Raw genomic sequence first — 24086 nt, 5'->3', positions numbered from 1 at the left:
CTAGCCATGGAAAGTTTCCTCTCGGACAATTTCCAAAGAAATGCTATGGTCACAGTTAGAAAAAGGGGCCCTACTGGGTAGATTACGGGCTGTTTTTTATTCACTTTCGGGCATGACCCCTACGTGGCCCCGTGGGACACCCTTCGGATACCAAGCTATCTTTAGGGCACGGCCGGGCCCCCGGATTTCTTTAACTTGCAGTTAAAATCAACCCCGGATCCGGCGAAAATAGACGCCGTATTAAACTAATCGTGAAAGCACTGAGAGGTCACCCCACGTATCCGGCATGTGACCATAGCAAAGCATTTGCTCTTTGTGTTGGCGGTTTGTTGATGTCATGCATTGTGTGTATGCAGTCCATCTTGCTACGTGCAGTATTGCATGGTTTGTAACTGCATGTCCTGGTTGGTGTTTTCACATGTGTGGGCTTTCCTGTCAGCAGCTGGGTAGCAGGCTGACAGAAAAACAACCTATTTCCGTTTCTATTTATTGATTTTTGAAATACTAGAAGCGACATTGTAATTAAAAGATGCATACATGCACATCTGGACACCGCTCTGTATGACTTTATCTTTTATTATTAACGAATCAAACAATGAAAAGGTTTGTCATTTTTATGGTAGCGTCCTTTTGCAATGCAAGTCTAACTGCGATACACAGCGTATACAGCAACGTAAGTGCCAATCATTGGCCTGGACGTTGAGTTTTTAAAAAGGGAATTAGTGGCGAAAATGATTTTGCTCAAGTTCCTTTCTTCCTACGTGACTAAAGGGCGCGTGCTTCCCATTAACGTGTTTTTATAGCGTGCGCCTGCTGCAATTTGGACACCATGTCGTGGTTGATCGACCGGTCCACCTTGCCGCCACAGAACTCTGTCCATCAGTGCAAGCCGGATTGCTGCCCCCAGTCGCGAGTGTAATTTTCAGGTGCGTCAGACGAAAATCGCCCCGTCGGTAAATGCCATATGGAAGGAGATTGCGTGTGAGCGATAAATGTGATCGTTTGAAGAACGTCGTGCCCTGCCTTCAGAATCAATAACATGTTACCGCCACCTATATGTTATGTCCGTCTAACCATTGTCCTGCCGGATTTCTAGAGGAAAAATATACCGCCACTGCTGAAGTGCTCAGACATCTTTGATTGCTCATTTTTAGTTACCTCGCTTTACAACAACCGTGCGGGTGCAATGCACGCATTCTAGAAATACCCTCAACCCAACAATTGTCAGGGTTAACAAACAAACAGAGCAAGCATGTGCAAACCGACAATTGTCGGGGTCAGCAGGAATATGGTTTTAATATTTTTATCATCACAATGCATAAGAAGTACATGTCCTCAGTTCAGCACATTAAACGATGGGTTCCTTATGCACTACGTATACGTACACTATTTGATGGTCATTAGAATGGCCACGGTTGGGACGCACATCACGCTTGCTGGGCCTAAGTGTGCCATTTTGGAATGCCATCATGCTTTTTGCACGGTTGTGCTCCCATTCTGTCAATGTGGTTCCGTTTGAAATTACCATTTGTTAACGACGATGCTAAAGAGAAAAGATTCCGCCAACATTCATTCATTTGTAAAAGTGTGGCAGTGAAAAAAACGTCGGAAAACCATTTTTTAAATGATACATATCTTACGTACATATCCTACGGCATATGTTAGATATTGATATTCGTATCACCACCTAACTGGTCCCTTTTATCAATTACATGGTGTACTTAATACATCGCTATTGTGTTTCGATTTTCTTTCTTGTGTGTGTGTGTGTGGGGGGGGTATATCCGTTTAAGCTCTTAGAGCGTACATCGCAATGAATAAGGTATTTGATTTTGCCCGGGTTGTATTTAAGTTTCCAAGAGGACTTTAGCTTTCTGATGTGTTGTTTTTCTCTTGGTCTAATTAGTCTTCATAAAGCAAGACCTTCAAACACATTGCAGCAAAGGAGATGCTATGGCCATGGTGGTTATTAAACTCCTTGGTATGACCATGTCTTTTATGCTCGATCACTTGAGGCAAACGCCGATGGTGCTAATTAACACGGCTCTTTCATTTGTGTTGCACAAGCGTAAAAGACTGATTAAAATCTAATTTGTCCATTAAGGTCAAGCCGATCTTATAGCTTAGGATCGATTGATGTTTCTCCCTCTACTAGAGGTAAGTACGATGGGGAGTCACATAAAAGAATCTTGGATTCGTTGTACACTGCCGCAAGCCAAAATCGACCGACACAACTTTTCTGTTGACATGATGTATACTCTGACTGGCACTTGGGGTTGCAGAAGGTGTTGACTAGAAGTGGTTGACGGACATTTTAAAGAAAATACAATCAGTCACATTAAAGAAGCTTGGTTTCGTTCTACGCTGCCGCAAGTCAAAATTGACCTAGACACAACATTCGTGTTGACATGATATATTCTCTGGCTGTTACTCTGGGATTTAGAGGGAGTTGATTAGAAGTGGTTGACGGACATTTTAAAGTAAATACAATCAGTCAAATTAGAGAAGGTTGGTTTCGTTCTATGCTGCCGCAAGTCAAAATTGACCTAGACACAACTTTTGTGTTGACATAATATATTCTCAGGCTGTTACTCTGGGATTCAGAGGGAGTTGATTAAAAGTGGTTGACTGACATTTCAAAGTAAATGCAATCAGTCACATTAAAGAAGCTTGGTTTTGTTTTACGCTGCCGCAAGTCAAAATTGACCTAGACACAACACCTGTGTTGACATGATGTATTCTATGGCTGTGTGAGCGATAAATGTGATGGTTTGAAGAACGTCGTGCCCCGCCTTTAAAATCAATAACATGTTATCGCTACCTATATGAAATGTCCCTTTAGTAGTTTTATCATCACAACTATAACTGATTCCTGTAACATGTATCTATGCATAAGAAGTACATGTCCTCAGTTTAGCACATGAAACGATGGGTTCCATAATCACTGCACAATTTGATGGTCATTAGAATAGCTATGGTGGTGACGCATATCACGCATGCTGGGTTTAAGTGTGCCATTTGGAATACCGTCATGCTTTTCGTGCGGTTGTGCCCCCATTCTGTCAATGTGGTTCCGTTTAAAATTACCGTTTGTTAACGACGATGCTAAAGAGGTTCTACCAATATTCATTTATTTGTGAAAGAGAGGCAGTGACACACCTTTGAAAACCATTTTTTGAAATGATACATTTCAAACGTACATATGGCATATGTTAGATATTAATACCCGTATTACCACCTAACCGGTCACTTTTGTCAATTACATGGTCTTCTTGATAATAGTACAGCTAGAGTGTTCCGATTTTCCTGTCATTGGAGGGAGGGGGGGGGGTCAATATATTGTGTTCAGTTTGAGTTCTTACTAATAGATGGAAATATCGCAATGAATAATACATTTGAATTTCCCCAGGTTGTATTCATATTTCCAAGAGGACATTAGCTTTCTGATGTTTTTTTTTTTTCACTTGGTATGGTCTAATTAGTCTTCATCAAACAAGATCTTCAAACACATCTCAGCAAAGGAGATGCTATGGCCAAGGAGGTTATTGACCTCCTTGCAATGGCCATGCCTTTTATGTTCGATCACTTGAGGCAAACGCCGACGGTTATGATTAACACGGCTCTTTCATTTGAGTTACACAACCGTAAATTCTAATCTATTGCTTAAGGTGAAGCCAATCATATAGTTTAAGATCTGTTGGTGTTTCTCCCTCTACAAGGGATAACATCACATCAAAGGATCCTGGTTTCGTTCTAAGCTGCCGCAAGTAAAAATCGACCTACACAACTTTTGTGTTGCCATGATACATTTTCTTGCTGTCACTTGGGGATACAGAAGGCGTTGATTAAAAGTGGTTGACTGACATTTCAAAGTAAATAGAATCAGTCACAGTCAAGAAGCTTGGTTTTGTTCTACGCTGCCGCAAGTGAAAATCAATCTACATAACTTTTGTATCGACATGATATATTCTCTAGCTGTCACTTAGGGATGCAGAAGGCGTTGATTAAAAGTGGTTGACTGACATGGTAAAGAAAATAAATCAGTCACATTAAAGAAGCTTGGTTTTGTTCTACGCTGCCACAAGTCAAAATTGACCTAGACACAACATTTTTGTTGACATAATATATTCTCAGGCTGTTACTCGGGGATTCAGAGGAGGTTGATTAAAAGTGGTTGACTGACATTTCAAAGTAAATACAATCAGTCACATTAGAGAAGGTTGGTTTCGTTCTACGCTGCCGCAAGTCAAAATTGACCTAGACACAACATTTGTGTTGAGATAATATATTCTAAGGCTGTTACTCTGGGATTCAGAGGGAGTTGATTAAAAGTGGTTGACTGACATGGTAAAGAAGATCACATTCATCACACTCCTCCGGGAGCAAACTTAATGCCCCTCTTCCTTACTCGAGCGTCCTGAGAAATGTAACGATCAATACGAAAGAACTTCTCCTCAGGTTTGAATCTCCAACGGTCATTATCACCGTGTGGGCTGGACGGTAATGTTGATAAAGATTAAACTGGGTCGTTGAGAATGAATGTGAAATTGATATAGATGCCCACGATTCACAGCGTATTCCATATCAGCAGAGAGCCAGCCCGACTCACCAAAACACATTTCAATGCGAAATGTTCCTCAAGTTGAAACAATATTTGGTGAGTTCAAACAAATAAAATTGTACCAACAGCAATTCTAACGCGACGCACGCGAAGCGCGTTCGAATTATTCAATGGAAGCCCGTACAAACCCGTGTGATAACCCAAAATATCACCAGGTCCCGAACACCCGTACCGAACGTTATCACGGCCCAGGTATGGCATAGCATACATTGTCGGGTGCAGTTTGCGATAAGGTTCTTCAGTTATACCTCTTTGACGTTGTGTGTAAACCATACTGACTAAAGACTCGGACGTTTGCGTAACCGTCTCTGCTAAATGTGTCCTTCATGGCGATAATTGGACATGAGTAACTGGACATGATCATTACTATTTACTTACAGTTTTAGCGCTAATTCGATGCATTGGGAATACCTTTGTAGTGAAAATGTATATTGACTGCTCAGACGCAGCTACAGAAAATGCTGGCCATCTGCCCTAAACCACTTACGGGACGAGATTGAGAAAACTGTGAGTCCAAACCTGACTGCCACCTTTCCCTTACATCAAAATGCAAAACATCAAGACCATAGCATGTCTAGAACAATTGAGGCGAAAACCAGAAGTTCTGCTGCAGTACCAAGGTCACACACCAAGGGGCCCAAAATCGACCTTGACCGTTGTTGCCCCAAACATCTACCCATATTTTATTCTGACCACAAATGTCTGGAAACACAAAAAGACTCACACACACACACACACACACAGACACACACACACACACACACACATGTCCACACACACACACACACATGTCCACACACACACACACACACAGACCAAAAACAATACCATTTTTCATGCAGGCAATTAAAATACACAACACTAAAAGTCGCCTGACCTGTCCACTGCCATGGTAACCAGGGTGTTGGTGGACACGTAGAGGCTCACGGTCTTGACGTAGTTGACGACTGCGCACATGGGCGCGCCGAACACCCAGTCCTCGCCTCTCACCACGTAGTAGTCAATGTTGAACGTCACACATAGCAGTGACGTCAGCAGGTCCGACAGCACCAGGTTGACTAGGAGACGATTTGCCCTGCAAGTACAGAAAATTTGTGAATAATTTCATCAGGTTGGTGAATGACAGAGTAACAAAGTTCCTTATTCACAACCAAGGGGTAACATAACAGTCGACGTTTTGATGACCGTCTGTCATCTTTTTCAGGGCAATAATGACTTGTTTTTGCACTGCAGCTATAGGTGTCACCGCTAACAATGCGGTCCAAAACGTATATGTAGAATACACCGTGTTGTATCTTATCTATGTCATACCTTTCAATGCAAAATGCGCCAGAAGTTGAGAAAAGTTAGTGTCCTCGAACAAAACATTGTAACAGCCGCACATCCTACGACAGAATCCAGCATTCGAATTTTCGATAGAGGCGCACTCGAAATGCATTCTAGATATTCTATGGAAGCCCGTGTGATAACCAAAATTTATCACCCGGTCCGGAACATGGAACGTTTTTGCGGGCCAGGTATGACATAAGAAAACTTATCTTCTTACTCTTGCTATCTACGTGTCATGGCATGGATACGCTGTCTGGTCATTGCAATTTCAAACTTTTATCATACTGACGCTCAGAAAGTTTGGTTACCAAGACTTCTATTAACCTCAGAATCACTACATTAACACTAGAAAAGGGTTGAATCGCAGGCACGGTCATTTTCGATATATCATTAGTGCTAAGGCATAATTTGTCTGTGCTGCGTACATGAAACAATCACAGCTTGTAAGTGAAGAAGGTAAAGAGAGAGAGAGAAAGAGAAAGAGAGAGAGGGAGAGACAGAAAGAGAGAGAGAGAGAGAGAGAGAGAGAGAGAGAGAGAGAGAGAGAGAGAGAGAGAGAGAAGATACAGCACACGTACATCGTACAATATATCCTCCAAATTAATCCACCTGGTTACATAAATCCGCCACTTCAAAAATAGTGGGTTTATGAGTTCTCTAGTGCAGCACCCACCAGGTATGCACGATCTGGATATGCATTAGTGTATTATACTAGGGAACGCTAGGTTTGAAAATCAGTTTGAACGTATCTTTGCAGGCTGGTGGAATTATGTACCCTGGTGGAATTATGTTAGTAGATAGAAACTAGATTGATTATTCCCCTGGTGTTGGTTACCGGACCAGGAAATAACGTTATTTCCACGATTTCCGAAGTAGTCTTTATAAGGTAAGACCGGTGAACATCATTTAGATTCAATCGCTACGACGATAAATTTGTTTTAACGGGAGACTTCAAAATAGGACGTTCAGAACATCTGTTTTCTTGGCTTGTTTTTCTCCGCTTCAAAGATTCTATTTTCTGAACTGACGTCAACTCACAGCTTGCGCAATGAGATATGTAATGATTTTCGCAACGATTCTTTTCATACATGATCTTTGAAGAGGCTGGCGTAGTATCAGCAAAGCTCTTTTCTCGGCTTGTTTTTCTCCACGTAAAATATATTTTTTTTAACTTACGTCAATAGTTGTATGATTGTGTTCATCACAATGGGCACTTATAGTCAGTGCGATACTTTTCATCAAATTTTCATAAATGACTTATAAATAAGCTGGCGCGTAGTATGAGTAAATCATTTTTCTCGGCTTGTTTTTCTCCACGTCAAAATTCTATTTCTTACTTACGTCAATAGTTGTATGATTGTTTTAATCACAACGGGCACTTATAGTCAGTGCGATACTTTTGATCAAATTTGTGTAAATGAATTTCGAAGAAGCTAGCGTAGTATCAGTAAATACTCTTTCTCGGCTTGTTTTTTCTCCACGTCAAAATTCTATTTCTGAACTTACGTCAATAGTTTTATGATTTTCTTCATCACAACGGGCACTTAAAGTCTGTGCAATACTTTTGATCAAATTTTCGTAAGTGCCTATTTAAGAAGCTGGCGCGTAGTATCAGTAAATACTTTTTCTCGACTTGTTTTAATTATTGTACAAAATTTTATTTCTGAACCGGCGTTAACCTGAAACAGTATGTGTAATCGGATCTGTTATGATTTCCTTCGGCTCGATGGGTATTAACAGTAAGCTCGATACTTCTGATCAAATTTTCGTAAATGAATTTTGAAGAATCTGGCCTAGTATAAGTAAATACCATCTCTCTACTTGTTTTCTGACGTATATTTGAAACAGCTTGTGCAATCCGATCTGTTATGATTTCCTTCAGCTCGATGGGTACGATACTTCTGATCAAATTTTCGTAAATGACTTTTGAAGAGGCGGGTCTAGCATTTCTATGCTTGTTTTCTCCATCTCAAAATTCTATTTCTGAACCGACGTTAATCTGAGACAGCTTGTGCAATCAGGTTTGTTATGATTTCCTTCAATGGGTACTTACAATCAGCTAGATACTTCTGATCAAATCTTTCGTAAAGGACGTTTGAAGGAGCTGGTCTAGTATCAGTTAATCCTCTTTCTCGACTTGTTTTCCCCACCTCAAAATTCTATTTCTGAACCGACGTCAATCCGAGACAGCTTGTGCAATCAGATATCTGTTACGGTTTTCTTCAGCTCGACGGGCTCTTTTAGTCAGCGCGATACTTCTGATCAAATTATCTTAAAATGACTTTTGAAGATAGTATCAGTAAGTAATTTTTCTCGGCTTGTTTTTCTGGACGGACGTCTACACGAGACAGCTTGTTCAATCAAAACTGTTATAAGTTCATTCAGCTCGATGGGCACTTACAGTCAGCTTGATACTTCTGATCAAGTTTTCTCAAATGACTTTTGAAGTAGCCGGCATAGTATCAGTGGGTCCTTTTCCTCAGCTTGATTTTCCACATAAAAGATTCTATTTCTGCTGAACCGACGTCAATCTGAGACAGCTTATGCAACCAGATCTGTAATAATTTCTTTCAGCTCGATGGGTATTAACAGTCAGCTCGATACTTCTGATCAAATTTTCGGAAAGGACTTTTGAAGGAGCTGGTCTAGTACCAGTAAATCCCTGTTCTCGATTTGTTTTCTCCACCTCAAAATTATATTTCTGAACCTTCGTCAGCCTGAGACAGCTTGTGCAATCAGATCTGTTATGGTATTCTTCAGCTCGATGGGTTCTTACAGTCAGCGCGATACTTCTGATCAAATTTTCGGAAATTACTTTTGAAGAAGCTTGCGTAGTATCAGTAAATCCTCTTTCTCAGCTTGTTTTCTGCACGCTAAAATTCTATTTCCGAACTGCAATCAGACCTGTTATGATTTACTTCAGCTCGAAGGACTCGATACTTCTGATCAAATTTTCTTGAATGGCTTTTGAAGAAGCTGAGATGATTTCGACATCTTGATAGAATCAGCGAGAGTGGAAAAACATCAAAGTCAGTTTTGCTTTCCCGAGATGCAATCTTGTCTTCTATTTTTAACCTGTAATAAGAGATCTGCTTGAAGTATGAGGATAGAAGCCAGTTTGGTCTTGCGCAGAGACATCAAAACAATGTCAGAAATAATGTCAGAAACAGCCGATCTCCAAAAGTGGTATTTGTGACAAACACATTTTAATTTGATCACCACCATGATAAGTTTATCAGCGAAACTAGGACGTTAGAGAATTACAGCGGTCTTTTTTGATAACATGTTTTTCTCCACATCAAATATTTAATTTCTGAACTGACGTCAGGCTGTACAATCAGATGTTTGATGATTCCGGAGACACTAACAGTTACAGTTAGCGCGATGCATGATTTTATCTAATTTCATAAATCAAATATTCAGGATACTGATGTGATGTGCTCATCTTGAGTGAATCGGAGAGAGTGACAAAAATAAAGGGCACCTTGCCAATTCCAGTATTCTTTTCTGCTTTTAAGCTTTAATGAATCCGCTAAGAAAATGAAGGTCATTTCCAGAAAAATGGAGGTCATTCCCAAGAAAATAGAGTTCACTTTGCAAAGTCATCAAAAACCGTTGTCAAAAATGTTTCAGCCCTTGTGTGGCATAGAATACCATATGATGGCATATCTTGAAAATAGCATCATGTTAACTGCTTATGGCGTATGTTCTGAATCAAATCCATCAACAACGACACCTACAGCCATGAAACAAACTCAAAGACAAGAAATAATGGCCTTTCAAAGAAGATGAACAACAGCAAACATAAGTGTGTGTGCCATGAAAGAAATGCAAAATGTGTAACAAAACTTTTTTGGCAAAAGATAACATGCCGTTCGTCAAAGGGAATGTCGTGTCTAGACATCGTGTTGAATAAACGTGTTGAAAGCTTTGCCTTCTATCTTCTGTTTTTGAGTCCATTGCAAAAGCGTAGATATGTGTCCTTTTTTGCTGTTCGTCCTCTGGGAGGGGAGTCTAGACTCACGTTTCAGCTAGGCTTCTGTTATGTATTTACGTTTATTCATTCACTCATTTGCGCGTCTTGTCAAGCATTCTATTTTCCATAATGTACAAGTGACGCCTGGAATATAAGTTGAGTACAACTTGAGTCCGCCGTCACTTTGTCTTTGTCCAGTCAGTTGTATTATTTGATGTTTTCTTTGAATACAAAATGCGTACTAATAAAGAAGGACTTGCATTTGCATTTGTGGTGGTTCACGAGTGATTTGAGGCTTTTATCTAGCCAGATGGAAAACTCCATGAGAAGGGCATATCGGTCAGCATTACCAGTATGTTATCTCAAGGGGCATAATTAGATGGAGTAGAGTGAGCATGTCTAGCCTGAGATAGAGAGGAAGCTACTCATCAGTCTGCCGGTGAGTCCATCCCTCCTACGCAGAGTAAAATAAATATCCTTAATAAAAGCAGAATAATGCTGCGTAACGTGCATATCTTTTTCTTCTTTCTGTAGCTCGACCCTTGTTTTGCAAAAATATACCCCACTTTTGAAGTGCCTAGACACCTTTGAAACAAAGGGTACTAGTTTGATAATGCTCATTTTTAGTGACTTCGCTTTGCAACAACCGCGCGGGTGCAACGTACGCATTCTAGAAATACCGTCAACCCAATATTGTCAGTGCTAGCACACAGAGCAAGCATGTGCAAACTGGCAATTGTCGGGCTCAGCAGGACTAGTTAAGATGAATTCGTTATTTTAGTACATGGCTCATTTCTTTTCAATCTACAAGGAATAGATTGACGATAATGAGCAACAGTGGTGAATCCAACATGTACAAGCACTGACAAAGATCTCGCAATAAGATGTGATGTCAATATTTAATTTGTGTTGCTACGGAAAAGAAACAAGTAAGGGCTGTCCCTGTAGCTCACTATCAACAGGTAGCAGCCTTGCCGTTGAGTTCCTGGTTCCAATTAGTTGGTAACTTGTAGACCCCGCTGGGATAGGAAATCTCGGTTGGGGATGCACCCGTCTTTGGAAGGGACGTAAACTGGGGTCCCGTGTTCGAGGAGGTGCCCCGTGCACGTTAAAGGGGCCGGAGAAGGGCTAACAACCCTTCCCTGTACTTATAATTATAAAAACAAGATATACCATGCTGCAGAAACAGCAAGGAAACATGCTGCCCTATGTGCCGCTGGGTGCTACAATGTGAAAAACAACAACACGACAGAAAAGAAAGGCCCCAGCTGCGAAAAGTTACCTTAAATGCATCTTAAAGTAGGTGGAGAAAATTTAGAATTTGAAAATTGCTAGAATCAGAGACACAGCTTGATCATGATGACAGTAGTTTTATTTTGCTTCGTCACTCCATATTCCTACATAGGCCATTATGTTGCCAAAATTCATGGGCAAAACTACTTCCGCTAAGAAGATAGCGCCTTGGACTCCCATTACTCTGGCGATGTAATCCCCCGAGACAGCTTATCAAAAGATGAAATAGAAAAAGAAAAATTAAGGTCAAATTTGGCAAGATAAGGTCCAATTTACGTCTGACTGAAGTGAAAAATAATCATGTTTGTCGAGCATTTTCCAATTAGGGACAGTGCATATCAGGAAAACATGTCCTTGGTGCTGAAATGGTAGTTGTTTAGCATTCCATTCGTGCAGTGAAGATGTGTGCGATTGTCTGGTTTTGAAGTGTTTGTACTATAGACATACCATATACGTGTGTTCAAACATCACAGCTACGGCGTACTACAATGTGTGACCTCAAATACATTCCTTAGTTTTGATCGCTGAGTGAATATGTTACAACATCATGTAACTTGCAGGACTCCAGTCAGAAGCTCTGAAGAAGGTGTCTGACAGACACCGAAACGTCAGCAAGTGAATTACTGATTGTGTAAAAGGAATCTTCAATATCCTGTGTTTTACCAGCCTGATAAAATCATTTTCGGATGTCGTAATATGTAATAAGTAGAAAGGTTTATTACTAAAACAACATAGCAGTTTGCACATAGCAGCAAACTGGTTGAATTGCGTAGTTGCTTACAGGTCGTATTTGAAAACTATCTATTTACTAATTATACAAATAATAACTTTCCATTGTTAGAGACAGATACATTATGTTTCTAAAATAGTTAAAACTACTGTTCAAATCAGCATCGTTCTGCATTGATGAGTAAAGGCAAGATTTCTTCTTCACAACAATGAACATATGCGTAGGTTTAGACATCACCGTTCATTTAAAAGGGTCATATAAAGGATTGAATCTATTTGTTCTTGCTCTGGTGGTTGCCAATAAGTGTTTCTGTCTAGTGTCTCTGGTGCTGATGTTACCGCGAGAAGAGGGCAGCCAGTTCCTGAAGACAGGGGATTTTAGGATAAGCAGTGCGAAGTTTCGGCAGATCTAGAGTTCACGTCGTCGTTGAGATAGCCGTGTCAAGAAGAGTGTTTGTAGGGCTGAGTTATAACTAGTGTAAGACAGGCTAAGGCTAATATTACATGCCCTTTTCTGGACCCTTTCAATAGACTCCGATTCTGCAACAGATCTGTCCCGGGTGCCATACTTGGCAGGCGTACTCCAACACTGGGCGTATAAATCCGATATACACTAACACCAGATCATGAGAGTCCAGACCCTGTTTAAGGATGGTTATTAGCATGTACAGTCTGCTACTGCTTCTACCAACGTAATATAAAGCGACTTAAGAAAAATACTCCAATAAGAGAATTATTATGGAGCAGTTCTGTATTTTCCGCATCCTTCATCTTTCGCATTCTTGTATATACAATTCCAGCACATTAACTTTGTGTTCCGCATTTGTGTTTCCACTGGAATACATCTCTTACGTCTATGCTGTCCGCCTTGACGTTATAAACTGCGCGGAGGGTTGCTCAGGTCAGCAGACAATAAATGGACTTAATGAGAAGGCGTTGTCTATTCGTCAGACCTGGCTGTTCTTCAGTCGACTACTCCAACATTAACCAATTAACTTTAATGTAACAGATGGCGGACTGAAATTGCTCTAGGGAACGTTGTTGGGTGATTTAATGTGAGGACGTGACATGACTTGAGGTCGTTTGAACAAGAAATTGACTTCTTAGATGTCCATCGAGGGAGATAATGTCGTCCATTCAAAGAATTCTGCTGTGTCAAAAGGAGTGTGTAAACATGGGAAGATTAAAGCTAGCAAAAGCATAAAGAAGGGTAGCAAAGGACACTAGACCAACGTGATTCTAAGTAGTGATTCTCTTTGTAAAATCTTTCTTTTTGAGCTCAATTCTGGTCTTCAAAAGAGGGTAGCAAATGGCGCAAGACCTTGTATTCGCCCTCGTGATTCTAAGTAGTGATTTTCTTTGTAAAATCTCTGTTTTGAACTATATTTCTGTTCTTTAAAAGAGGATTACAAAGGACGCTATATCTTGTTTTCCTCCACGTGATTCAAATCAGTGAGGTAAGAAAATATTTTCTAACCGTCTTGGTGAAATTGTTGTTATAAACTCTAATTCTAGTCTCTTAAAGAAATATGATTCGGGACCTTTTTTTAAACAGGGCACTGTGTGTAAAGATGAAAAGGCTTGGGAAGAACGCTGGACCTTGTGTTCGTCCACGTGATTCTGAGTAGTGATTCTCTTTGTAAAATATTTGTTTTGAACTCTAATTCTGGTCGTTAAGAAGGGTAGCGCTAGCAAAGGACGCTAGATCCTGCTTTCATACATGTAATTCAAAGTAATGATTATCTTTGTAAATTCTTTGTTTTGGACACTAATTTTGACTTACAAATTAACTATAATCTTAGACCTCTTAAGGTAGTAGCCCACGAACGGATGCCGCTGTATGATCATGAATTATGTACATTTATGTGAAACATCTGAGGCTGTTTATTTCTACATAGCCGACTATTGGTATACCGTGATTCGTGTTTCTTACCCTAACTATGTTCACTGTTTTTACGGTCACCTCTGTACCGTAACCTATCATCACCGTTAAAAAAATGTAGTAATTATTTATGATTCCTTCCCACATTTGTTCTGTAAATCACTTGCCGCCACCGTGAAGTTAAAGTTCAGTGAAAATGTCTATTTTTCTTACACCGTGAAATTTTGCTGCCGTGGAGATAAAGTGAAATACAATAACGGCGTCGTGGTGGCGTATCGGTACGAGTGTTCGAATCCCCTGGCATGCCACGGATATTGTACCCCAGTGAAGGCACTCTACACGACTTTCTTTACTCCACCCAGGCGTAAAAAATTGATACATGACTTCGGTTGGGGAGGTTAAAGGCGGTGTTAGGCTTCGTCGTTAAATATTGTGCCCTAGACGCCATAGATAAAAACCCGCCTCCCCTACGGCCTCAATTTCCATGGGTACAGACTTCAAACTGGGGTATTCATGTTCCGTGTCATTAAAACATCCACTGTACTTCATACCCGGATGCCAAAGTCCCCAGCGGCGTCTCCTTGCCTTTGTAATTTTAGCAGTAAGCTCTGCAGGCCTTGAGTAATTTTCTACAGTGCAAAAGGTTTGCTATTGATAAAGTAAAGTTATGACACTCGGCCATTAACTACGGACTAGGCGTTTGCATTTCGTCGTTGATGAATGTAGTGCTTTATTAGTGTAACACTAAATTAAAAGTGTCGTCATCATAGTGGCGTCTCGGTGGCGTAGTGGCGGGATGTTTGGCTGAGAAGCCAGTCCTGGGTTCCGGGGTCCCCTGACTTGTTCCGTTGACGTTGTGCCCCTGGGAAAGGCACTTAATACAACTTCTCCTAACATCACATGAGTAGGTTGAAAATGAGTACCTAGCTTTGGCCAGGGACGTATCTTGAAAAGAAGAATGAATAGATAAATGTCAATCATAACATAGACAGCCTGAATTCTAGGTAGCGTGCGTACTCTAGTGGTTAGCGGCCTTGAACTAGACGCCGTGAGTTCGATTCCGGCTGTGTCGCTCACCCGACAAGGGTTGCAGACCTTAGGGCAGGACGTTAAGCCTTGGTTCACTGTTCACATTGTGTTTGTTGAATAGAGGTAGAGGAATTTCCCCAGTACAATGAACCTGCAAATGCTGTAAATAGCGTCTGTCTTCTCTGTCACGACCAGTGAAAGAATAGTTCTTCAGTGAGCTAAAACTGAATCGATATCGCTTTTAACTTTCAATACATTCGACGCCATCTGGTATCTTTACAGTAGCGAATCGTATGGTACTACCGGCGCTACAGAACAAAAACGTAACGCTTCGTCTCGTCTAGAGGGCGGCTGCTTTGACTTTATTTCCAGCGTGCTCCTTTCATTTCTCTGCAGGTAATATAACCAATAATGTAGGCTTGCTTTTCGTGCATCCAAGCCTACATACTCTTTAGTCTTTCTGTTAAAGGCAACCAAAGCTATATTAGGGCCAAAAAAAATTGAGAGAAAAAATGCTGAAATCTTTATGGTGGTGACATTTACAAACAAAGTTTATCACATTTTGTAATAAATTCACACTTTTAGCATTTTAAAACCACGCAAAAACGAGCCCTGCATTGATCCCTTATGCTTAGTTTCGCGAGCCTACAAAAAACTCCGACCACGATTTTCAGTGAGTTCTCACATCACACCGACGTCATATTTTTTTGCATCATGGATGTTGCTATACATTGTGATAGTATTGTTTGAACTAATGTATAGAAATGACTAAGTAAATTGACTTTCAAAATCCAATTTTCGGGCCCTAATTTGCTAGAGTTGGCTTTAAGATGTGGCGTTGCTGACTGTGCCATTATGCAGCAAGGGCGGCGATTTTCGCTACAGTATCTGCCGAATACTATACTATACTGAGATAAAACCTTGAAAAAGAACGTGGGCAGTACGTGGGCTATATGGTGACATCTGGCATCTCGTATGTCAGTATCATCAAAAGCCCTTTGATATTTCTACACGCTATTAGGCATCCGGTGCAGTTTGAATACCAAACAAGGCAAAGCCTTTCTAATTGTCTCTACGCACCTAGAATTGTTTCTGATAGCTTTTGGAAGCACAGATGTGGTCGTAGCACTGTCAGAAAAAAGAATTTTAATTTAAATATATTTTTTAGATATTTATCTATTACGGCTGTACTAGCTTTCTCGACTGTTATATGATTTATTTGTTATACAAATTAGCTCATTATTTTGTGTATTATCTTCGAGAATTCACCTGAGGGTTTAACAGCTATAACTCTCAATCTTTTTGATGCAGTTGTATATAGTTTGGTATGTCGTCTGCTAGCATACGCGAGATGGTGCACTTTTTTTACACCGATTACATCTTTCGTCCAGGTACTAGTCTACATGAAAGCCGTCTGTACCATCGGTAGCTTACTGCTGTCTATCTTTATACCGTCTCCATTTCATCTAAAGAGATTGCTTGCCTTCAGGAAATAGAGGGATGTTAAGCCTGAAAGAATGACACTTTTTCGAGCTAACTGATAAGGGTGACAGCAAAGATAACCACGGGGTATTCTAGTCAATCAAAGTCATCACATGTATGGATTACTGGGACAAGTTGTCCGATACGAAAAACTATTTAGTGGAGCTTCACTATCGCTGTGGCCATTCTTCGTACTAATACTGGGCGGGCGCAAATTGAAACATGTACTAATCAGAGTCCAGTAGGGGGTGCTCTAAATTGATCCGTACTAGTTATTTACTTTGAAGGCTATCAACATTAGAATCATGCTCCGTATAGATTCGAACTTAAAGTTAGACTGAATGTACATATTTTTCCTGCGGGATTTGAAATAACTCCTTGTAAGATATTTAATTAACATTATGTCACCATTATAACACGGGCTTAAACAGTCGGGACGCAGAGGCTAGGGCAAGGGACAGGACTGCTTGGAAGATCCTCCTGGAAAGCAAGGGGCCAGTTTCTGGCCTGAGCAGGTAGGCAGGTAGGCATGTCACAATACAGTACGAGATATCAAATTTGTATTGTTGAACCGGTATATTGAAATTTTACTTAAACTAAAGTTACTTATAAGAATTCACGCAGAATTGTAATGTACTGACATAGGCTGTACCTCATACAATCGGTATCTGATATGCCGATCAACAACTTGCTCTTGAGTCGACTTGCTACTAAATAAGATTCTGTAAATGCAGAAATGTTCACAGTGGTTTTATGTTCGCGTTTTCGCGGCGAACTCTTTACCGCGAACTTAAAACTACCGCGAAAAGCCGTTACATAGTGTAACTGTGGCGCTACACTCGTTTTGAACGCAAGCTAAAAAAACACCGCGAACACTCCATTTTCTCCCTACCGCAAATTAAATCCCCACGAACATTTCTGCATTTACAGTACTAATATATCTACATAGTCTGTCTTCACGTTGCAGGCGTATCTTCAAGTTGCATTATTACTTGAACGCCCTGGTGACATTAGAGTCCTGACCCACGCCAGCCCTTACCGTGTGTAATTGAAATTGGTGGCGAGAAACGTGACTCCCATGCTAATGAAGCATGTTATTTGATTGGCAGGCGGCGAAGTTGATCTAATCTATGGTAGGGCATCACAGCACCAATGAGAAACCTTGAAGTATCCAATAGGTACACATCAAAGCTCTGGTAATCGGAACTCCCAACAAGCCGCTCACTCGTAGCCAGTTCATATTAATGCATAGCGTCGCACCAATATTGACAAAGTCAGCAAATAAAGAGTTTAATCTCTTCTAAAGGTAGAGTGCACGGCAGGGGATACATGCAAAATATACACTTTAGAAGTGGTACGAAATTCCACCTACTATTGCTGTCTAATGAAACTTTTAGGTGTGGGCTGGAAAAAGCCCTGTCGCAAGTGTGGGCTGGAAAAAACCCAGTCGCAAATGTGGGCTGGAAAAAGCCCAGTCGCAAGTGTGGGCTGGAAAAAGCTCAGTCGCAAGTGTGAACGGGAAAAAGCCCAGTCGCAAGTGTGGGCTGGAAAAAGCCCAGTCGCAAGTGTGGGCTGGAAAAAGCCCAGTTGAAAGTGTGGGCTGGAAAAAGCCCAGTCGCGAGTGTGGGCTGGAAAAAGCCCAGTCGCGAGTGTGGGCTGGAAAAAGCCCAGTCGCAAGTGGGGGCTGGAAAAAGCCCAGTCGCAAGTGTGAACGGGAAAATACCCAGTCGCAAGTGTGGGCTGGAAAAACCCCAGTCGCAACAGGCAACGCGTTTAGAAGATAAGTATACTGGACTACTTTCGAGCTTCGGGATTAAAAATTTACGCCCGGCTGCTGAAAACTTTGCCCTCTGAATTCGCAAAGGTCAACAACAACTCACTGCAATCGATCCAAAGTCCATTTCATAAAGCCTTATCGTTACTCAAGGAAAAGTAGATGTATCGAAATGAAATAATGTGCGAAAGGCTTTAATTTTAGTGATGACGTTCAAAAACATATGTTAAGCTTACAGGACAGGAAAGACCACAGGACGAGGAAGATCCGAAAGCGCGCTAAGAAACGCCCAGTCGAGCGTTCTACGGCTCTACTGCAATAGCGTACGTAGACCAGTTACTAAGTGACCCTGCCTTTGGACCAAGAAGCCGTGAGTTCGAAACACATCTATGTCGCTCACCCGACTTGCACGCTACATGTACTGAAAAGGCTTTCAGGCTTTGTTCATTGTACTTGTACTGAGCTGGGGGTAATTTCCCCGGTACAATGAACCTGTAAATACTGTACATGGCGTCTGTCTTCTCTGTCATGACCAGTGAAAGAATGCTGTAATATTCACGTCATCCTCCCGTTTGCAAAATTAATGGTGTATTAAAGGAAAATTGAAATTTTCACTGAACTTTAACTTCAAAGGAAATTTGAAATTTTCACTGAACTTTAACTTCACGATGGCGGCAAGTGATTTACAGGACAGATGTGTGAAGGAACCATAAATGATAATAATAGGGTTTTTCACGGTGATGATAATTTCACGGTACAGAGGTTACTGTGGAAACATAACAGTGAACATAAAGTTACAGTGAGGGAAACTCTGCTCTTTAGTAAGATCAACTTGTTCGAGACCACTTTGACATTTCTACAGCGTATTGCGTAGGCGAGATTTGATTTAAAAGTACGGTTAGGCGGTTATAGGGTTAACCGTGACTTGTTTTTGCCCATCTGCTCAGAGGCAGGCATTTTCGACCTACGCGAAACGTCCATTTATAAACATTGCCACACGCATAATAATGTGTCGACATGATGGCTGTATTAGATATGCCATTTGAAGGCATACATATAGATCTGCGCGGGGTCTTGTGATGACGTAACGGCACGGGTTTCGGCCCAGCGGTCCCGGGTTCGAATCCCCTGACGCCACCGATCTTGTACCCTTGGGAAATAGGCACTTAACACGACTTTCCTCACTCCACCCAAGTGTAAAAAAAACGCGTATATTTTGTGTGTGGGTCACGACACCAGCAATAGCTACCTCTGTCCCACGTGTATTGCACTGTCGCAATGTTGCAATTCTAATAAAATCAAAACCTATATGGCCTCCGTCGGTCAGTATTGACCATGGTAAAATCCTAATCTAAGATAGTGTCTTGTCAAATTTTCTGCCATGGAATATTTTGTAATTTAACACGCATGCATGTGGAACTGACACGCATGCATGTTGACAAACACCACAACTGTTTAGGCTACAGCTACAGACGCTGATGCCTTTTCCTGGTGTCCAACTACAGAACTGACATGTAGTCGACGTGTACACATTGCTGTCTCAGAGAAAAGCTTAACGCTTACTAGTGCTAGCCATATCAGATCCATCGTAGTCACAATCGAAGCCAGAAGAAGAACATCGTAGTCACAATCGAAGCCAGAAGAAGAACATTGATTCAATCATTTGTTCAACGTATCCTCAGCTCCGACAATGCCGTTATAGAACAGATCACTCACTCCGACCCCTTTGTACACATAGCCTGGGTGCCATCCTCCGTAAGCGAAAAGATCGAGCCAGCGGTGACTACGGAGGATGGCTCCAGACTATTTCACACAGTGCCTTCTGAGAGCATTGGATCAACCTGGTTTAAAAATGACTAGTCGTAATTTTCATCATTACTGAATTCTACATATGTGATTTGTAGCTGTAGTCACATCTCTTTGATTTGTATGTTTTTTATGTCATGATATGGGCCATGCGCGTGAAATTAACAATAAGCAATAAAAGAGGATAACATGGCAAATAGATAAAAAGGTAAAACAGCCTTCCTCAATTGAGGTGAAGCATGATGCTTTTTCAAGTAGCAAGTGGCAGTGCAATGCGGCTTCGCTACGGCTCGCTCTTTTGGCCAAGCACACTGGGTCACCCCTGCTCTTCTCGATAAGTGTGTTGGGTTCTTTTTGGCAAATAGAGTAAAACAAATACCTAAGAACAACGCCTCCCACATACCTAGTCCTGGCTTTCTTGAACCTGTACATGACGACCAGTAGAAGCAGGTTGCCCACGGTGCAGACGAAGAGAATGCTGCCGTAAACGATGCCGAGCACCACGCGGGAGACCAGCAGCTTGAAGCGGAGCTCCTCGATGACTTGCAGCTGGTTGTGCGGGCTCATGGTCATGTTGGCCGGGACGAAGTAGTCGTAGGTCCCGTCGTAGCCGTCGTAGTAGTCCAGCGCCGTCTCGTTGCCGTACCCCATGGCTGGTCAGGTGAGCAAAACCTCAACCTAGGAATATTCACCAGGCGGGGTTTAGTGGTTGTTTAGATGCTTGAGAGAAAATGATATAGCAATGCAGCAAAGATGTATGATTATTCCAGAGAAATAAGGCTCACCTTGCTCAGAACGTATCTTCGAGACACTACACCGGCAAGAGGATGAACGTTCAGATGTCTGTTTGACGAGCCAATAAGCCTCGCTATATATGAATCTTAAGCCTCGTCTGATTGCTGGAGAGGAGAAAAGGCATTTAACGCTGAGAGGGCGTGTCAGGAAGTCAACCGTTGCCACGGTGACAGCCAATCAGCAGTTTTTCTGAGAGGTATGATCACGTGGCTCGCTTGTGCACGGTGGATGTTCGGTTAGGCGATGTAACGTGAGTTTAAAGGATGTGCATATCGTTTTTTTTTCCTTTTAATAAAAATGCAACCTTTCAATTTTCTCCTGTTCTTCTCATGGTTTGGATTGCATCCGTGGTATCCTGCCTGCCCAAAACAATGAAAATCCACCAAACCCCGCTTGACTTATCCTCAAAAATTTAGATAAAAAGTGCCAACTATAGTACCGTGCACGTCCCTCCCCCAGAAGACCCATTTTCGAACTTGACAATCGTTTTCCCGACCCCTAACAGCCAAATAAATTTCAACATGAACATCTAATTTCTCTCGAGTTATGTCGCCAACAAACAAACCGACAAGCACAAAAGGTCCACTGAAGCACCTTAGGAACTCCCCAGAAGACCCATCTTCGAACTTGACCTTTGTCTTCACAACAGAAGCTTACCTACCAAAAATCACCAACGTCCGTCCATGGCATCAAGAGTTATATCGCCAACACCATCACTCCACAAATCCCGACCAAAAATATACCATTCTGCCTATGGCGAAGGCAATGAGCATTGCATACCAGCACTGTACTTGGTATCGATTAAGCACAAGCTGTGATTTATGTTTTTATTTATTCAGATTTACCACATTTGTGGAAGGATTGACATAACAGGTGACTATCACCTTTTCAAGATGTCAACCCGGCCCAGACTGTAAGGTTTGATCCACCCACACTGGAAAGGACCCCTACTCTTTTCAATAAGTGTGGTGGGTTCTTTAACGTGCTCAAGGTGTGGCTGTCCTCAAACGCGGGACCTCCATCAAACGTCCTTTCCGAGGGACGGCCCTAACGGAAGCTAGGTACTCATTTCCACCTGAGTGAAGTAAGGAAAGTCGTGCAAAGTGCCTTTCCAAAGGGCACAACGTCAACGAGATAAATCAGGGGACCCCGGATTTGAACCCAGGACCACTGGGTTATGGGCTAAACACCCTGACACTGCGCCACCGAGACGCTAGCCTCTACCAGGCCCCGCGAATGGCTGGGAAAATAGTAGAAATTGGCCAAAGAGAGTGAATAGTATACTAAGGGAGTTGGCTATGGAGAGAGGCTCCACTATGTCATATGACAGACCAAATACGCCTGCGAATGAAACCCTCGAAGGCCAAACCCTACTGGCAAATATTCTCCCTATAGCCGGCGCGACCGAGTCGCCACAACGTTATGTTTTTACTATCGAACGCCAGGGACGACCCATGTTCTCTTGATTAATGAACATGTGGTAGGTTCTTCAGACTGATGAAATGTTGTGCATGTGTATCTCCATAACATGGAAACAGCGTCTTATCGTGCTCTAACAAAACCTACAGCCCTTACAAGAATTGATATTTTGATTTTTGAGAGGCTTGTCCTGTAATAGAGTTTATTGATTTATGTAATTAACTCGTTGTCCCATTTCACAGTGCATGCAAAATCAATATATAGCTGATGTACACATACAAGAAATAAAGAAGAGTAATGCGCCGGTTAAACATTGAGACGTTTCCGTACGGAAACCGCATACGCTAAATTACGTTGTGTTTAGTCCACATTGAATTCCCAAACTGGCTTTTCTGCATGACGGCGGGTGCACAGCTATGATAAGAATATCTTTATTGACACAACAAAAGCACAGCGACTTTCGTAAGGTCTACTACATACATACATACAAACGAATAAGTGCATACAAATGAGTTTGATTACACACAATCATATATGGGATAGAGCAACATATCGAAATATCACATGTCATATACTTATACATTGCTTTTTCTAATGTCCAAACATTATTTGATGTATATAACTATCTGTACACAGTAGGGATTATCACCTCCTAGTATGTAATTGAATCTATCGCCAGAACGGAGCGCGTTGAATTCATTTGAACAAGCGGAGATAAAGGTGAATAGCTTTGAGCGTTTATCCTCATATCTTGAACAATTCATGATAAAGTGACTTTCATTTTCAATCTCTTTTGGGCAGAATGGACAAAACCTTTGATCACGGAGTACAATAGGGTCATCTATAATGAGAAAATAAATCATCAAACGAAGATATCGACCGTAACCCATTGATGAGCCTCGAGGTGGTCCGTGGCTCTTTGTTGTTGTATAGACCCCCCTAGTCGTCTGTTTACGCCAATAGCAAGGCTTGAAGGGAATCAATTAGGTTTATATAAGATGCTTGTACTCAAAAGGTTTGTAGTTTAAATGCTGGTATTTAAAGTACGTGGGCTGTAGAAACAGGTTTGATAACGTTTCCTATGGCAACTACTTGTGTATCAGAAATAGACGTAAGTGATGAAATATCATTCTTCGTGCCAACAGCCTTTGTTTGTTCTTCTTGTAAAGGATATAATATAACATTCATTTACTGTCACGTCTTGATGCTTAGAAAAATTGTGGTTAACCATCTTGCAAGCAGCGTAACAAGTAAAAAATCTTAAACAGACATTGCAATTTATTACATGCCGTGCAACGGATCTGCCCTTGGTGCTGAACATTATAATCATAAGGGTGGACAAGCAAAAAATTATTCCCTGCTTAACAGCTTCCAAAAAAGTCATCCGTTCCTGTTGTGAAACATAACCCACTTGTCCTAACAGATCTATCCATTGTGTTAAACATCATCTTCACACTAAAAAGGCCTATCTCTGATGATGAACGCACTCCATACGCACTAGCATCCTGGCCTTGGTGCTGAACACCGTATCAATACTAACAAAGGCCTGTCCCTTGGGCTTATCAAAACATCGACATGCACTAATAGACCTGTCCTTGGTGCTGAACACCATCTCTATACAAAGGAAGGCCTGTCCCTGGTGCTTAACAATATCGATCCACATGCCATATCAGACCTACCCGTGGCGCTGAACATCATCTCAACACTAACAAAGGCCTGTCCCTGAATAACATCCACATGCACTAGCAAACCTTGGTGCTGAACACCGTATTAACACTAACAAAGATCTGTCCATGGCACTGAACACCATCCACATGCACTAACAAACCTGTCCTTGGTGCTGAACACCGTATCAACACTAACAAAGGCCTGTCCCTGGCGCCGAACACCATCCACATGCACTAGCAAACCTGTCCATGGTGCTGAACACCGTATCAACACTAACAAAGAT

At 41.6% G+C, this 24086-nt stretch overlaps 1 protein-coding gene across 1 annotated transcript in view; it reads right to left on the bottom strand.

Moving 5' to 3' along the window:
- LOC136423358 (prokineticin receptor 2-like) overlaps positions 1–20577 on the bottom strand; it is a 36582-nt gene extending 16005 nt beyond the window's left edge. The window contains exons 1-2 of the mRNA XM_066411491.1: positions 20325–20577; positions 5499–5696 (exon numbers count right to left, since the gene is read on the bottom strand). Coding sequence (XP_066267588.1) covers positions 5499–5696; positions 20325–20572 — 446 coding nt within the window. The 5' untranslated portion in view covers positions 20573–20577. The remainder of the gene's footprint in view (positions 1–5498; positions 5697–20324) is intronic.
- Between the last annotated feature and the right edge of the window lie 3509 nt (positions 20578–24086).

This window comes from Branchiostoma lanceolatum, chromosome 17, assembly GCF_035083965.1.
Source record: "Branchiostoma lanceolatum isolate klBraLanc5 chromosome 17, klBraLanc5.hap2, whole genome shotgun sequence".
In the NCBI taxonomy this organism is placed as follows: Eukaryota; Metazoa; Chordata; class Leptocardii; order Amphioxiformes; family Branchiostomatidae; genus Branchiostoma; species Branchiostoma lanceolatum.
Note: the sequence above shows the minus strand (reverse complement) of the source record. Positions and strands in the feature narration are given on the sequence as shown.